The 18358-nt window shown below is 43.9% G+C and overlaps 1 protein-coding gene across 1 annotated transcript; it reads left to right on the forward strand.

The window, feature by feature from the left end:
* The first annotated feature begins 10471 nt into the window (after positions 1-10471).
* On the forward strand, positions 10472-11360 carry TAS2R1 (taste 2 receptor member 1). The gene is given in 3 exon segments (XM_028122641.2): positions 10472-11096; positions 11099-11218; positions 11221-11360. Coding segments are annotated over 3 exon segments (885 nt in total).
* The last annotated feature ends 6998 nt before the right edge of the window (positions 11361-18358 follow it).

Here is an 18358-nt window from a genome sequence, read left to right on the forward strand (position 1 = left end):
CAAATCTCTGCACAGATCCTTTGCAAATACTTCCGACTCCTGCTATTATATTCTCCATATAATATTTGCCATATTGGGGCAAAAAAACAGCGGCAGATAACTTGTTTCAAATGCAATTGTGAATGGTTCTTGAGTAGATAAATGAACTTTCTTAACATCCTGCTGCTTCCGCACTTCGCTAATGGTGCGTATAAATGAACGCGTAGCGTAGCGGGTGCCCGGTAGGTATGTTGTTCAGTGGACAAATAAACGAGGGCAATACCAAAGGTCTGGGGGTGCCAAGATACTTGATACTTGCGAAATGAAGTGGTGGGACTCGAAGACTGCTTTGCATTGTAAAAGTGCTCCTACTCTGTAGCTTCCGTCAGGTGCATTGGTGATGATGAGCCTCAGAATGAAGGGAGTGTTCCTAGCTCCTCTTGCAACAGCTGGGAATTGGGGACCTTACATCGAACACTATCAGTACACCGGGTGGAGGAGTTTTACATCACTCAGGAGTGATTAGCGGGGAGGGGGCTTTCTGGAGGAGAAAAGCTGAAGAGATCCTTCAGGGATGCCTTGGTGCGGGTGCTAATCCCTCGCTCCGCATGAGCTCGTGGGCCTTGCCGGGGCTGAACTTGGCTTGAGATCCAAAGGCGTGCCAGATGTCCCGGGGCATAAATTGTTAGTCTAGATTCTTCCTAAATGGTGATACCAGTCCCGAACAGAAAAGGGCAGGGGTGCTATAAGAAATTGAGGTTTTCATTTTGGCAGGACCCTGCTTTGCAAACAATGGGTCATTCCTTGCTGCTGACCACCACCACCCCCAATATTAGCGAGTGTGGAGCCATCGGAAACTTGGCTGAGGTAAGTGCTTCTGCTTGAGGTAACCACCCCTTATCCCACAAGGCTCAGAACATTGGGAGCTTTATCTCACCTTAGAGAGGGCATGATTCTGGCCTCTTCTGTCAAACTTCAATCCAACCAAAATAATGCAAGAACAATGCAGATCAACCCTTTTGTAGATCCGACAGATTATTAGGGAGAAACAAGGCATGAAAATGGTTTTCATACATCAATTTTTAAAGTGGTTGGAAGCCAAAATGAGGCTTAAATGTCTGTACCCAGCAATCTGGGTCAACAGGAGAAGTTTGGGCTGTACTAATTATCAGTACATATAATAAAGATCAAGATTTTCTTGGCTGAGTTGGACAGTTCCCTCTCCTTCCCCGCACTCCACACTGCCATGTTGCCACTGAAATACTGACTTTCCCTGTTTTAGATCAAAGCATGATGCACTGTGAATATATCTGATAACTATTACTTTTGGGATATATTTGCTCTCATCTTGTTTTTATAACAAAAATTGCTTATTTCATGATTATGTGAATTTTGAGGAGGAAGTAAGTTTTGTAAATCACTGTGTTAAGTCACAACCAGAAAAAAGAGAGTCCATTGAAATCAGGAAAGACCCTACTCCTGATTGCTTAATTGTTAACATTATCCAAATCTGTGCTGCAGTAGGATCTGTGATTATCTAAATTGTGCTTCATACCAGGCAGAAAGAATAGATTTTTAAAATTGGTATTATCTATTTAATTGCAACAAGACCACATTTAGATTAGTGGATAATTGAGGAAGGATAATATTTCATAAAATGAAACTTCCATATTCTCACTTAATATGTATGGAGGGAGCCTTAAGTGTCCAAAGGTAAGTATTAACGATGCCAGAAAACTGGAATTTAAGGTTTCCCTTATGTTTCCCTTTCTACATATATTATGGTTGCAACTTAAAATATGTTGGAGTAAAAAAATATATATATGTTGGACCAATTTCACTCTATACAAATACCTGTAAAGCCTTGGGTACCATTGCCAGATAGTCTTTCCTTTTCTCACATTCTGAGGAAGGACTGCAGATTCCTGTGTGTGTCCTCTGCAATAAACAACAGTGGGATACAGATACACAGATGTGGGGTTTGCCCAGCTTTTCCCAAAAGCATTGTCATTAGACATGTCTTGGGAGGACCTATAAGGCACCGTTGTCCCATCAATTGACTGCATTTTATCGTGCTCCCATGGAGGCTGCACTCGCCACACCCAGGTGCAGCAAATCCAGAGTTCTTGTTCTAGAATACCCAACATTTGAATATTCCCTGGGACAAGGCACAGGGCGTTATACATCCTTTCTGAAATTCTATTCTCTCTTCTCTCATCCAATAAAGAGCCAGCACAGATAATCACTAATATCCTTTGCAGATCGGACATGATGTGGTTCGGTATTAAATTTACTGTATTGAATTTAAAAAGCCAAGTTCATGTTTTTTTTTTCACACCCTCTGAATTAGTGAGATTCACTTTATTTTTGTAAAGATTTTATTTATTTATTTGACAGAGAGAGACACAGCGAGAGAGGGAACACAAGCAGGGGGAGTGGGAGAGGGAGAAGCAGGCTTCCCGCCGAGCAGGGAGCCCGATGCGGGGCTCGATCCCAGGACCCTGGGCTCATGACCTGAGCCGAAGGCAGACTTTTAACGACTGAGTTACCCAGGCGTCCTGAGATTCACTTTATTTCCTGGCCACAGACCTTATTCTTCATCCTATTAATTTGTCCCACAAATGTCCACAAAAGGATATTAGTTGATGGTGGGTAAATGGAATTATATTTTCTGCTGTAGGAAAGACATTATGAAGTTTATGTAATACTCAATTTTGAATAACAACATCTTTCTAAAGATGAGAAACTTTATTCATTGTTTTCACTGCTGCTCATTCAACAATGCTTGTAGAGCATCCCCATATATATCCATACATAAATATCTGTTTCTGGATGCAGGGAATGGGGCCAATGTCCCTAAACTACATGAAGTGAGAGACCATGAAGCCTGATCCCAGCTGCTGGGGAAACAAAGCAAGGAAAAATAATGTGGGTCCTCTAGGAATTGATAAAATTAAGTCTGGAGAAAGTTGGCTCAAGGAAGAGAAAGAGAAACCAGGTGCTGGACAGCCTTTTTTCAGGAAAACCTGGGATGCTCCGTCTTAGCAAAAGAGATCTGGCTCCTAAGATGAGAGGGAGAACCATTCAAGATTGGACCAGGGCAGAAATGACACTATGGGTTTCTTTCTCCCCGCCCCCACCTCCTCCTTCTCCTCCTCCACCTTCTTCTTCTTCTTCTTCTTTTTTTTTTTTAAATATTTTACTTATTCATTTGAGAGAGAGAGAAAGAGAGAGAGCAAGAGCACACAAGCAGGAGGAGGGACAGAGGGAGAGGGAGAAGCAGACTCTCCACTGAGCAGGGAGCCTGACATGGGGCTCGATCCTAGGACTCCAGGATCATGACTTGAGCCTAAGGCAGACGCTTAACCAACTAAGCCACCCAGGTGCTCCTGACACTATGGGTTTCAAGACCACCTTCTTCATTCATGTCTCCAATCCAGCAGTTACAACCAGCATATATGTAGATCAGCATAGCTACTGTGTGGTCCAGTAGATCCAAAGATTCATAGATCTACTGGATCACACATCCTCTGGGCAGAGGATAGCCAGTCAGCATACCAGGGGTATTCTGTGCAGTTTGGAATAAATGAAACTTCTAACGCCCATATGGTAGCCTTATGCTTTGTAAATCCTTCTTATAGCACAATAAAAATCTGAGCTGTCAGACTGAGTATGTGAGGGGAAATGAATAATTAAATGTATAAGGGAGACCCCAGAAAAGTAATCTGTAGTTTTTCTAAAAAGTTCTTCTACAAATATGTTTGAGAAAACTATGAGTTCAGTGAATGCAACAGTCAGCTCTAATTTAGAGATAACAGGTTCAGGCTCTAGGTATATTGTTAAATGCCTGGCTTTGAGCAAATCAATTCTCTGGCTCCAGTTGCTAAATGTGAAAAGTGGAAAGCACATCTCTGCCTTTCTAGATAAACTGCAGCTGTTATATTCTAATACACCCGAACTGACAAAAACCCACTTCAAGCTCACTTTAGCAAAAGCTGGGAATGTATGAGTTCATTTAAATGTCAAGGCCAACAGGAAATGAAAGCTGGCTCTGAGCCCTGGTCTCACTGTCTCTTCTCTGAGCACTGCTGCTCTCTGCACAGCGTCCATTCCGAGGCAGGTTCAGGTCTGCCTCTCATGGTGCAAGATGGCCGCCAGCAGCATCCGACAAACTTCCTGTCTTGGACAGAGAGGGTCAGTTTGCCCCGCTTACTCCAGCAAAAGTTCTCGGATTACTTCTGACTTGCCAATTTGGACCTCATGCTCATCCTGAATGGATCGCCCCTGCTCGGGTGAATGGAAATGTTAGTCATCACACCTGGGTCGTGTGCTTATTCCTGGATTTAGAGATGGGGAATCCCAAATAAGACACAGAAACAAAGATGGAGGAGAGGTGGTTCCTCCAGAGAAAGTCAGGGTAAAAGCGGGGGGGTAATGAATGCTGAGCAGGCAAGACACAGCAGTTGTCCAACCTTCACATTAAACCATGGATGGCAATCTTCACTATCCTTGTGAGTGTTAACACGGAAGGCCGTGGTACTGAATGGTTAAGGACACACACAGGATTTGACGTCAGATTGTGGTCCACATCTTGGAAATGCTACTTTTCACTTGCATGACTGAGGGCAATTTCCAATCCTCTGTGCACCTCAACTTCATAATCTCTAATGTGGAGATAATATCGATTTCATAGAGTTGTCAAGAGGGCAAACAGAGGCTAGGTCTGTCAATTGTTTAGGACTTTAAGTGCTAAATACATGGCAAAGGTTCTGCCCCTTCCCAAAATCTCCTGGCCTCAGATTCTTTCACTGTGAATTCTTTCATTCCCCAAGAAACAGATCATCCCATGCTATTTAAATTGCTCCGGTGCATAGAAAAATTAGAAAAGCTGAACAATTTCTTGATAAATCCAGCATAACATGTATAATCAAATTTATCAAATAGAGCACCAGAAAAATCTACAGACCAATCTGCCTTATAAATAAAGGAATAAAATTTCTAAATGAAACAGCAAATAGAATCAGCCACATATAAAGAGATTAGGGTACCATGACTGGTAGGGTTGACTTCAGGGAAGCAAGCGTTAACTCATGGATTCTGCTTTCATCAGGTTTCCTTCCACAAAGAGATGGCATCAGATGGGACAGGCCGGGTGACATGAATGCCCAAAATATTCTGTTTCTTATTTATGGTGCTCAGACACTCCTTTTGGCAATCTCTTTCTTACATAATCTTATCCAGTCTCATGACTTTAAATACCATCTATATGCAAGCAAATTCCAAATATGCATTTTCAGACTTTGTGGTTCCCCAAATTCCGAATTTCTCACTCACTGTTTAGTAATACCTCAACCTGAAATAGGCATCTCAGACAGAACATGTCCACACCAGAGCTCTTGATTTGAATCTTCCTCCAGCCTCCTCCTTCTTGAAACATGGCGCCATCACTCCCCAGTGGATCATGCTGATGACCCAAGAGTAATTCTTATTTCCCTCTTTCCCCATCAAAGCCATCTGAAATCTCTGTTGGTTCTACCTTCAAAATATATTACAAATCCAGACACTTCTTTCCACCCTGTACCACCAATCCAATTTAAACCAACAATATCCTTTGCCTGTCTACTGCAATAGCCTTCAGATTGGTTTTCCTGCCTCCGCTCTTGCCCTTTGCTGACCCCCAAGTCTGTCATCCAAAGTAAATGTTGTTTTTGGATTAACAACAGCCATAGTAAATGTTTTAGTCATAGATCTGATTATGACAAATCCCCCACCAACACACACACACGCACACAAACCTTAGGATGGTTTCCTGTCACACAAAGGATGCAGTCTAGTTCTTACTGTGACCCAAAGCTCTCCATGATCTGGCCATTCCTGCCCCTCCATTCTCCTCTCCTTGGGTTCTTCACCTTGCTTATAGTGCTCCAGCAACTGCAAAGTTTGGTCCTTTGTTTTTCTGGAACACTTCAAGCTCTTTTTTTGGACTCAAGGAGGCATTGCCATCTCTTGCCCTCTCCACTTGGAATGTTCATCCCCTGGATATCAAGACATGATTCCTTCTCATTCAGTTCGCTTTTCAATTATCACCTTTCCTTGGGAGAAATTTGCCTTCCCTGACCATGCTCTCTAAGATAGCATCCCTCTCTATGTTACCTGGAAGTATTTATTTCTCTACTTGTTTAATTCTCATCTTCCCCACCAAATTGCCAAAATGTAATTTCCAAGATGACAGAGACTACATCTGTCTCGTTCATTACTATGTCCTCCATGCTTGAATAGTGCCTAGTCCGTAATACATACAGTAAATATGTGTTGACATATGGACAAAAGGAGGAAGGGAGAAGGAGAAAGAGAGAAAGGTAGGGAGACAACGGGGGAAGAAGAAGGGAGGGAAGGATTTGAAGTTCCATAGCTCACTTTTGAGCTGAAGACAAAACCATGAGGACTAGAAATTATTTGTGGGAATCACGGGCAGCCTTTCCACATTGTCACTAACAAGGGATTCTTGTTTGTAAAGCACGTTGAGTTCTTTACGTGTAGGACTTGAATTCAATGTATTGTCACATTGCGTCCTGATTCTACCTACTGCCATGTACATAAATTTCAGCATATTGAGAAGAGTAAAGAAAAGCCTAGAAATACATTACCAGGATACACAGAGAAAGAGAAGGGACAAGTAAATGGGAGTGACCTGAATAGCAAAGACAAAAATTGTAGTCCGAAAGATCAACTGCAAATTCAAGTGGAGAGAAACAAATGAACGGATTTAAACAATGATTAGTTTGAAAGAGTCTGGAGCTTCTTAAAACCAAAAGCCTGTGAATTTGAGATGTGATAAATTCCTCATACGCTTCCCGAGGCCTGAGCTCTGTTTCAGGGAAGATTCGGCAAGGGTGTCTGCACTGGTCTGCTCAGGGTCTGTCTCTCTCTTATTCGAACGATCTTAGTAAATATACAATAATATTAATACACGCACATGCTCCTTAAAGCAGGAATTGTTTCCTTGATAACCAAGTGGGAAGAGCCACTTGGGAAAGGTATTAAAACTATCACTCACTTTCATGATGGCTCTAATCTCAAAGTAAATGTCCGGGTGGCCACTGGAAAGCAGAAAGATGATCATTGCAGCCTTCTACCTGGTGAAAAGCTCGCCACTGTCAATCTAAGTGCCTGTGAAAACCTCGCACTTGCTTTTGAGGAGCTGAATGATTTGAATATAAATAAGCAACTCTTTCCGCCTGTCAGTTACCTCGAGAATATTTAGTGTTGTCTCCTTTAATGATTGCTCATTACAGATGAGTGCGAGTGAGCGGATTTAATCAGGGTAATACCGGGTAATCATCATGTGAATTTCTCCACCTCGGGACTGGCTCCATCTGTTCCAAGCTGTTTGTCCATGTCAAACTGTCACCATTCTGAGCCGGTGACTGACAGGTGAGGTGAGGCCAGACATGTACGTTTTTCATCTCAGACCCAGAAATTCTCTGACGTGTCCTTCTCACCGAAACAAACTGCTCAAAAGACGCAAAGGGGTTCTGGATTTAGGACCTTTTTCTCTTTCGTTGGTCTGTTGGGTGGCTCATTAAAATACTTTGCTCACTCAGGCTTAGCACAAGAGCCTGGCCGAGGCCGTGGGTTATCTTGATTGGGTGGTGGAATCTAGGGGGAAGGCCAGGGAACACCACCTCGCAGGGCTCACACCACCACCGACACACAGCCGCCCCCGCCGCCCCCGCTGGGGGTTGAATGGGGCATCGGCTTAGCAGCCACACATGCTGCCCTCCTAGGAACAGACATCTTATTCCGCCTTCCTCCCGTGTCAGAAGGGCGACGTGGTGGCCCTTGTCAGCAGCCTTTGTGTGTACTCACTGAAGAGGTTGGTGATGGAAATTATTTAATGAAAAAAAAAATGTAGCTTAAGCCTCATTAATTTTTATTTTTTCCTCCCTGGGATTTCTGCATCAGAAGACCTATGTGAACTAAAGTTCTCTGTGAAGGAGTGCCTCTCCTCCCCAAGCTAGTTGTAACGAACACTGGAACAGAGTATTTGAGAACCACACATCCCCTCAAGATGCTTGAATCCAAAAGACAAACAGCGGTTAATAAACACAAGTGGACAGTTATTTCCTTTAAGTCTTTGGTGTACCGTACATTATCTCTGCCCTTTTGCTGTCAGTGCTGAAAGACTGGACTGCGGTTTTAGACCCAGAATCGAACTTTGTCCACTTTTCCCCTTGTGTCACCATGACTCTTCTGCGAGAGCGAAGTGCCCAGACCATGCTGAAGGGCTCAGTACGTGAATGTCGTGACAGTACTGGGGCAGCAGGGAAGAGTTAGATGGTGAGCCTAGGGCCTGATGTCTCCAGGAACAGACAGAAAACAAAAATTCCCTTTCAAGGTGACTTTGTAACATTTATTTCTCTTTTCCTTTGTTATGAAAAGCCTTATGTAACCGGCTTTGGCTCTACTTCACAGAAGCACCATATGCCAAACACTAAAGGAATGCATGGGGCCGGGGATGAGGAGGAAGCCCAGACAGGCCCTCACAGAGCTGAGCGTCCCGGGCCCCCAGGTGATGGGCACAAGCGCGGGGCTTTGAAGGAGAACCAGGGAAGGAGCAGCTGCTGCTCTGAGTTCCTGGCTTCATCATTCCCTAGGTGGAGGCCCTTCTGTTTTGCTTTTCCAGCCTGCAGAATGTAAAACCCCAAAGCACTTTTTAAGTACTTTTTTCTTTCTACCCGAGGGAGAGGAACAAGATTGACCCCGATTGTCATGCTTGAATCTGGATTTTTTTTTTTTTTAATGGAATCCACTCACGAACTGCCTCCCTCGGTATCTCTCTCACGACGGCCCTGCTCGTCCCCTTCGTCTCATTGAAAGTGAGACAAGAGCAAAGTAGAGTCCCACGCTGCACAGACATTGCATATTTGGGGAAGAATGATAAAGTAACCTAGAGATTTATTCTCACAGCTAATGTTTTCATATGGTTTCTTTTCCAGTTTTCTAATAGGAAGATTCATTCTACGTATCCTTTAAGACACCTTTGGACAAAGCAAAATGTTTCCATAAGGACATGCCTCACTGCGGCGGCGGGCGGGGGGTGCCTGCAGGGAACAGCATGCTCAGGTGCTAAGCTGGAAAAGCTTCAGTTCCCCCTGATGTGTAATAAATTGTTCCCCACTTTGCGCTCTGGTAGTGAATTGTCCAAAAAATCCAACGTGGTTTTATGTCACACTGTACATGTGGCTGGCCCTTAGTCTCTGAGCATCTTGAGGACAAAAACCACGTTCCATTCACCTTTACCCTCCCAATAGCTGGGATAGTGGTGTTCAACCAGAGAGAGTTTTGCCACTCAGGGAGCGTTTGGCAATGTCTGGGAGCACTGTTGGTCGGCACAGCAGAAGAGTGGGGTGTGCTACCGACATTTAGTGGGTAGGGGCCAGGGATGATGGACAGCTCACAGCACACAGGACATCCCCCCTCCCACAAAGAATTATCCAACCCAAAATGGCAACAGTGTGGAGACTGAGAAAACCTGGTTTAGTTTAACACCTGGCACAGCATACATGTTAATAGATTCCAATTTAACTCTTCCAAAAATAGTCTGTTAGACAAGTATAACAACAAAGTGAATCAGGTACTCTCTTTTTTTTATTATGATTATTACTTTTCCCCTGGAACAACCAGCTCATGTCATAAAAATCTCATAGTATTCAGAAAACAACAGGAAAAAGGTTTCAAAGCCTGTGTCATCCCACAGATGGTTACGGGTATGAATGGTGCTAAGTGATTCTCTCAGCAGCTTTGGCTTCCTTTAGGCTTTGGACCAATTGTATCCACATATATGCAAAGCTTAATTCCTTTGTCTCTGCCTTTTGTGACCCTCTCTGTTTATCACATATATTTTATTACATAACTGCTTTAAAACTTTTGGTGTTCTTGAATCGCTGAATTATTGCACATTGGATTACTACTACTCAGCAGTCAAATGTTGCTGACCATTCTATGCAGTCACAGCAGAAGTGATCATTTCAAAGACATGGTTTTTTAAAGAATGCCTCGCTGACATTAAGTAGAATTACACCTACAGGCAGAACTCAGTCTCCATGGTGGGGATGAAGGATTGAGGAGCGTCCACGGATTACGTAGTGAAGGAGCCCTTCTCCCAGCCCTGAAGGTGTCTGGTGCCACCATTTGCTTGTGATGACGTTGGAAGCTAAGTAGACCTGGAAAATGCAAAAGCTGTCACCAAGAAGCAAATCATTGCTGGGGTATCTCTTTCTTATCTGCCTGCCTTGGAACCAAATTGAAGAAAACGGTGACATAAACAAATGTACACCACCTTCCTGCTTCACTGCCTTTATCGTCAGAGTCATGTTCCCCAAAGGGCTTCTAGTCTAGCTGAAGAAAAATAGAAAGCTGGAATACTCCAAACTGTCCAAAATATAAATCCATCAATTTTTAAAGTAACTGATTTTTTTTTCTTCTCAAAATGCTAGAGTTTCACCTTATTATCCACTTTCTTTTTGCAGTGTTACAATTTCTCATCGGGGTTTTAACAAACGGCATCATTGTGGTTGTGAACGGCACTGAGTTGATCAAGCAGAGAAAGATGATTCCATTGGCTCTCCTTCTTTCCTGCCTGGGGATCTCCAAGATTTGTCTGCAGTCGGTCATCTTCTCCATTAATCTGGCTATTGTCTCCTTGATTGAAGTCCCTCTACTTGTTGAGAATTTTGTAATTTTCATGTTTGTAAAGGAATTGGGACTTTGGTTTGCCTCGTGGCTCCGTGTTTTCTACTGCGCCAGGATTGCCCCCATAGCTCACCCACTCTTCTTCTGGTTGAAGATGAGGATATGGAAGTTGGTGCCATGGCGGATCCTCGGGTCCCTGCTGTATGCTTCCATCCCTCCTATTTTCTACAACAAATATACATGGGTTCTTTCCCAGCAACTCTTGTTGGGCTTTTTCTCCCCCAATGCAACAACTCAAATCAAAGAAACATCTGCTTTACAGACTGTCTTTCTTGTGAAGTTATTATTGCCGTTATTTATCTTCCTCGCTTCTGCCCTGCTCTTGGTATTTTCCCTGGGGAGACACACCTGGCAGATGAGAAACGCGGCACCAGGGTCCCTAGCACAGGTGTCCATGTGAGATCGCTTCTGTCCGTTCTGTCCTTCCTGGTCTTTTGCCTCTCCCACTACATGACAGCTGCTTTGCTCTCTTCTCAGATTTTTAAGTCAGGAGCCTCAAGTTTATGTTCTGTATCTGGGTGTTTGGGTCATATCCCTCTGGACACTCTACGATCTTAATTTTAGGAAATCCTAAACTGAAGCAAAATGCAAGGAAGCTCCTCCTCCATGGGAAGTGCTGCCAGTGAGAGAGAACTCTGAACCATTGGAAGGACCCGCGGTTCCAGGCGTTACCACCACCCACCGCCCCTCCGTCGGTCAAACAAAGCTGTCTGCGCATAAAGAGACGAAATGTCATCTAAAGACCGCTTGTCCAACCTGAGGCAATTTTTTATGGATTTCCTCCTTTTTCAAAGGGTTAAATTGATTTTCAAAGCACAACACACACGGGCGGATTCCATCAATGTCATTATTCCGGTTGTGATATTATACCATCGGCTTACAAGACGTTTCCTCACTGGGAAAGACTGGGTACTGGGTACAGGGATCTATCTGCATTATTTCTCACAAGTGCATGTGAATCAACAATGATCTCAAAATAAAAAGTTTAAAGAAAAAGATCTTTGACGTCATGATGCCCAAAGGATGCATGAATCCCATGGGGTCCCTGGGGGTCTGACACCTCATCTTAGACGATCTATCCTGACAGGACTGGCTGCTCCTTTCTTGTCTACTTGCAGATTATTTTTGCTGTGTTTGTTAGAGTCACAGACAATGGAACCATTCTTCCTCATCAGATCTGAGAGGAAGCTGAGGACAAGCCATCTTTCTCTGTCCGCGTAAGCTTGCTCACTGACTCCCCACAGCTGAGATGCTAGATGCCCTGTTGACATGTCCCATCAACTGCTAAAAAAAAAAAAAAAAAGGCAGATGGAAGAGGAATCCAGGGCTGGATTTTCCATTTCCCCTAATTGGGCGCACAGTCCAGAAAATAGCTTGCAAAGATGTTTCATTTTGCATTTGTGTGCTGGGCTTTGGGACCCTTTCAACCGATGGTAACAAACTAGAACTCCTACCACATTGCTTGTCTTCCCAACGAAGCAACATCGGTAGGTGGGTGGGCTGGGGGTGTCTCCATCTGTTTCAAATCACAGATGAATTTTCTATTTGAGTGATGATTTTAGATGCTAAGATATATACGTATTTCTAAAACAGCTTCAGAACCCTTTTGCTTCCAGTGAAGTGAAAGATGTTCCTCAGTTTGGCTAGAGCTTGCAGTTCACGTGTGATGATGGTAAGCCTGTTTAGGTTTGGGTTTGCCAATTGCCAGGGATGTAGATTCCAAGGGTGGTTTACTAGCCCAACACACGCAGGCTTGGCTGCACCAAACTAACAAAGGTCTTTGCTTCAGAAGATGCAGGAAAGTGTTTATCTTCGTGGGTGTGGGAACTGAGATCTGAGGCTACTCTTCCTCTTTCATGCATCCTCTCCTTCATTCACCAGGGAGCAAATTAACAGCCTCCATCTTCCTGCTATCTCATTTTCCTTCATCCCGGTAGGTGGAAAGTTTTATAACTAATCGTGCACACGGGCAGCCAGCTCTGGGAACAGTGGTTGTATGCTGCAGGTGATTATTGCGCCTGCTTTGAAAAGGGACAGTGAAGAGTTACTTTTATTTTCTCAAGTTCAGATGCCGGCTCTTTGAATCATGGTGTGTATACCAGCAGGTGGATAGAGAGTGGGAGCCATTTCAGACACTCAAGAGAAACTCGTAAATATACAACGCGTGTGATTTTTTTCTCAGATGTCAAATTCTCATTCCATTTCATGCAAATCCTGCTTCAATAATGTTAGTTAATGAGATGAATATTAAGCTACGACTGTTTGTATACCTAAACGTTACCAAGGAGTTCTAGAGAAGAGAAGACAGCCTAAAGAAAACTATTCTGGAAACATTTTCACAGTCTACTTTCCTTGAAATATTTCTTCCAGAAATGTTGCCTAGCTATCACATTGATGGATATTGTGTAGGACACTAATCGCTCCATTGGAGAAGCAAAACAGACTCAGCCTTTGGTCTCTCTCTAGCCGCCCTTGTCTGGATTCTTTAGCCTGGACAGATTGCTTTTGTCCTGCCCATCTGGCCTGGGGTAGCATGGAGTTAACCTCAGTAGTGACGCAGATTCTTCCTCTACCCTACCCCTGCATCTGTAGGGATGGACTGGCCATTGTGGCCCCCGGGAGCCTTGGCTGGGGGTCACATGCCCGTGGGTCAGGCCAGAGAGCTGCTAACTGCAGGCCATGGTGCTGTGCACTCTTCATCCCCTGCCTGTGGTCCCCCATTTGGAGGACATCTGGCATCCTGTTCAGTCAAGGACAAAGGAGGATGGGCCACCAGGCAGGCTCTTACTGAGAAGGGAGCCAGCATGGTACCCCATTCCATTTCAGATAGGGTTTTCGGTAAGTGGCCCCAAACCAGAATGCAAGACTTGCTGCATCATGTCCCACTGCCCTTTCTGACATTGACTCCTTCAGCACCCACGCTACAGGGATTCTTCGTGGCTTCCAGTGGCTAAACATGGTGGCCGACTGAAAAGGCTAAATCCAGGTGCTTCTATTAATACATTTTTTAAAGTATAAATGCTATAGCAATTTGAATATTCAAAAAACAAACACAACAGTTTTAAAAGTCTCAAAAATTGCACATGCCTTTTAAATCCTCAATCACTCATTCAAATATAATAACTGCTTGAAGACGGAATAATCTGGACCTGGAAGTGCCGGGGGCACATTAACATTTAATATCTACCGGTCTTCAGGCTGATGACCACCCAATTCCAGAAAGATCGTATGGGCTGTCATATGCTGAAGTATAGTCATACTCGCCAGATGATGAATATTCCCATCCTACGCTTGGGAAATATGGTTGCCATAACTTTTGTCCACAGAGACCTACATCTCTTTGGGTAACAAGGGGGACAGGTAGTCAAAAATACCCAAGAGAGAAAGAAACCGGGCAGATCATCCAAATTGACTTTGGCAATCAACGGGCCAACAGATGTTACAAACAGATGGCACCCATACTGGAGAAAACTCCAAACGACAGGGACAGGGAGCCCCCACATGTTTGAAAAAGTGTCTTGCTCGAGTATGAGTTTGGAAATCAGAGTAGAGATGGTGTTAACACAAACAGTATCAGTGGTCTATTCTTATTTAAAAAAGTATTATTTTGCCACCCAATAATTGCAGACTGTCTTCTGAAACCTTAATGCCAGGGGAAAGGGTAGGTACTGGGGAAATCTGTCTCAGTGATCTGAAAATATTAAGCTCTGGGGGAGGCTCCACATAAATTCAGAGGGCTGGTGGACACCTGCTTCACTACCTTTCTATATCAAGCCAACGTCTCCCTCCCTTTCCTTGATATACTCATGTACCTGAGCTACCACTCCGTACCTTCACAGGATTAAGTACTGATTGTGTTTAAGATGTGATGTGAACATTTGGCTTCATATCTGTGACATCTGGATCTACTTCATCGTTTTGGCTGGGGGTCAGGAGTTGGTGATTTTATCCTATAATCTAAAACATGTTCAAATCAATGAAGTGTGGGTTTACTTTTTTTTTTGGCATTTTATTAGTTTCTATTTTAAACAGTTCTCCATCAACCAAGATCATCAACATAACATAATATTAAACAAAATATCCACTTAAATGTCTCAAAATATGTCCATTTTTTTAAATGACGACCGAGAATTCATTTTGTGTAAACCTCAACATTCTTGAGAAAAGAAATACATTGTGACTCTCTATTTTTGAGGCTGGAATGCACATTCCTAAGTGAAATCTTCAGCTTCTTAGAACTAAACTCTCTTCTCAGAGATTTGTGTGAGCAATGCGTGTAAGTACCTGCTGATGTATAGCTGGGTAGAATTTGAATTGGAGAATATCTGAGGCCCTATAGCTAAACTGGGCTCAGCACTTGGAAGGCATGCTCTGGACGTCCTAAATTCTAGAACCACTGGGGGAAACCGGAGTCTTTTGAAACTAGGCAGGTGGAAAAGGATTTGGAAAATAAATAAGTGGCTAATAGTGGGATAGGATATTACTTTACTAAATATATGGATTGCCCTCTGGCAGTAAACCCACTCATTTAGAAAGCAGATGTTGTACTTGTGATTGTAAATTAATGTTTTACTCCACTTAAAACCTAGGCAATTGGCTTCCAGAGGACATTGACATATGGTCAGGAAGCTCAGTTTCATGATAACTATTTTCCAGCACATTCACCACTGCTTATCTGCTCTAATGCTTGGAATTCTTGAAATAAGGACTTGTGCCTTTGATCATGGAGGCATGATGTTCTTAATGGCACTGGTTGATGATAGATCCGGAAAACAGGCTCTATGGAAGGAAAGAGGAAACCTTGAGCATAATATTTAGATTCGGAAACCTAAGTGGATTTTTATAATACCATATAAAGAGAGGTAATTCGTCCATACACAAGCCAAACCACTGCGTTTCAAGGCTGATACCCTGGTTTTCCCTGTTCTTGCTAAAACCGCACCTGCTATTTTGGTCATTTAAGCACCTTCTGTGCAATGCAGTAAGCATAGTAATGAACTGAGCCTCTCTTCCTTGATCTGTGAAATGGAGATGAAAAGGATGGATGCCACACACTTAACGAAGTTCCAGGTACATCACTGTGAGCTCTACCGATGTAACTGCCAAGTCACGGGGACTGAGGTCCGTACTTGCAACAAAGAATATCCAACAGCACTCTGGGAGAGGAGGAGAGCACCCTGGGAAGGAGCATGCTGAACAACAGAGGGTCACAAATGAAGCTTGATGTGGAATCTAGATCTACCGCCAATGAGCTGGGTGGCTTAAAAAACCTGCACATCGTGCTTCCCCATCTCTGAAGTGGGGGTGTGAATAATTCCAAGGTTTCCGAGAGGAATCGACGAGCTAGTAGAATCAATGCCTTGTTGCTACTAGTGTTTTCAGTTGTTAAACCATATACACCTGCTGACATGTGACCATTTTTGACTTGCAGAGATGGCAGTTTCTTACGTTTCACGTTCGTCATTGATCAAACAATCAATCGGAGGGCTTGGGGAGGGGAAGAAAGGACGTGCTGTTCTTGAGGCGGAGGGCAAGGAACAAAGCCTGGGGAGCCACACCATGGTCCTAAAATTCTGCCATATCCACTCCCATGGCCAAGGGGCCCAACCCCATAGAAAGAAGGGACAGCAGGACATCCCCTTAGAGAAGGCAGCAACTATCCGGAAATAAGAATAAGAAGTTGGGTAGCCAGCTTCTGGGTAATGGTGACTCTGCTGTGCCAAACAGCTTGGTGTTTCCTCCAAAAGTTAAACGTAGAATCATCATGTGACCTAGCAATTCCACTCCAGGGTATATAGCCAAGGGACTGAACACAGACTTGAGCAGACATCTGCATACCAATATTCAGAGCGGCGTTATTCCTAATATCTAAAGAGTGGAAATCACCCAAGTGTCAAGCAATAGATGAACAGGTATATGAAGAAATGTATGTCCATAAAATGGCGCATTATTCAGACATAAAAAGGAATAAAGTCCTGACACGTGGTACATCATGGGTGAACCCTGAAAATATCCTTAAGTGAAAGATGACAGACACAAAAGGACCAGTACTGTGTGAAGCCGATTATACGAGGCACCTAGAGAAGGAGAATTTATAGAGACAGAAAGCAGAGCAGAGGATACGAGGGGCTGAGGGGGTTCATGGGGACAGAATGTCTGCTTGGGATGATTATAAAGTTCTGGAAACAGATAGCAGTGGTTATACAACATTGTGAAAGTACTTAGTGTCACTGAATTGTGCACTTAAAATGGAAAATGTTATGTATATTACCACAATAAAAAAATCTATCAGAAAGGGAAAGAGGCAGGGGCGCCTGGGTGGCTCAGTCGTTTAAGCGGCTGCCTTCGGCTCAGGTCATGATCTCAGAGTCCCGAGATCGAGTCCCGGGTCCGGCTCCCTGCTCAGCGGGGAGTCTGCTTCTCCCTCTGCCCCTCCCTCCCCGCTCCTCCGTACGTGTGCGCGCGCGCTCTCGCTCTCTCTTTCAAATGAATAAAATCTTAAAAAAAAAAAAAAAAGGAAAGAGACAGAGGCTGGGTGCAGTAGTACAGCTACGTCCTGGTGCCGTTCACCGGCAAACGCAGGCGCCCTTCTCCACCGGGAATTCACTCACCAGTAAATCCTCAGTCAGCCTTCCCTCTGTGACTCTGCTTGCACTCAGGCTCAAAGATAAACATTATGGACCTAGATACCTTAGAATCTAGATAGATCATTAACATTCAAACACGAGCTCCTCCCTTCAGAGCCCGCAAGGCATGTTACGGGCCACCGGACCTAAGAATGTGCAGTGGTTGTTGGACTAGAGCGGGGAGAACCCAAGTCCTTTGACGTCCTCCTTAAAAAGAGGTTAGTCTGTGGAATTTAAGAAACAGAACGGATGAACATAGGGGAAGGGAAGGAGAAATGAAATAAGAGGAAATCAGAGAGGGAGACAAACCGTAAGACACTCTTTAAACGCTAGGAAACAAAATGAGGGTTGCTGGAGGGGCGGGGGTGGGGGGCTGGGGTAACTGGGGGATGGACCTAAAGGAGGGCACGTGATGGGAGGAGCCCCGGGTGTTACATGCAACCGATGAAAAACTAAACACTACCCCCGAAACTAATAATAAACTATATGGTAATTAATTGATTTTAAATAAATTAAAAAAAAAAGGTTGGTTGGATATTCATCACAAATAAACCTAAGCTGTAGATTTCGCTCTTTCTTCCTTTCACTCTTTCTCCCTTTCTCCCTTTAATGGGTACTTACTGGGTGCTTGGGGAAAATCGTCAGGGAATAGAAATTCTAACCCCTCAGGGCATCGAAGTTGGGCTTGATTGCCTGTAGTCAAGAATTTTGAAGACTGATTCCATCATTGGTAGCTAATTCAGAGGGAACAAACCGATTACGGGTAGTATGCTTCTAGAATGTTAAAAATAAAAATGCCTCCCTGGATGGGACCAGGTTCTGTGGAGGTGAAGGCCCTCAGGGAGCATGCCGTGGGCGCATCTTTGGGGGATAGCCATCCTTCCCAAATATGACTGTGACCCGAGTTTAGTTCAGCTAGCTCCGCTGGGCAATTTCACCTGAAAACAAATGACTCCTTGATTTTGTCCGTGCTCTGTGTTTTGTTACGCTCCAGGGCT

This window comes from Eumetopias jubatus, unplaced genomic scaffold (assembly GCF_037043125.1).
Source record: "Eumetopias jubatus isolate StellerSeaLion01/CBP00866 unplaced genomic scaffold, mEumJub1_p1.0 scaffold_5, whole genome shotgun sequence".
NCBI lineage: Eukaryota > Metazoa > Chordata > Mammalia > Carnivora > Otariidae > Eumetopias > Eumetopias jubatus.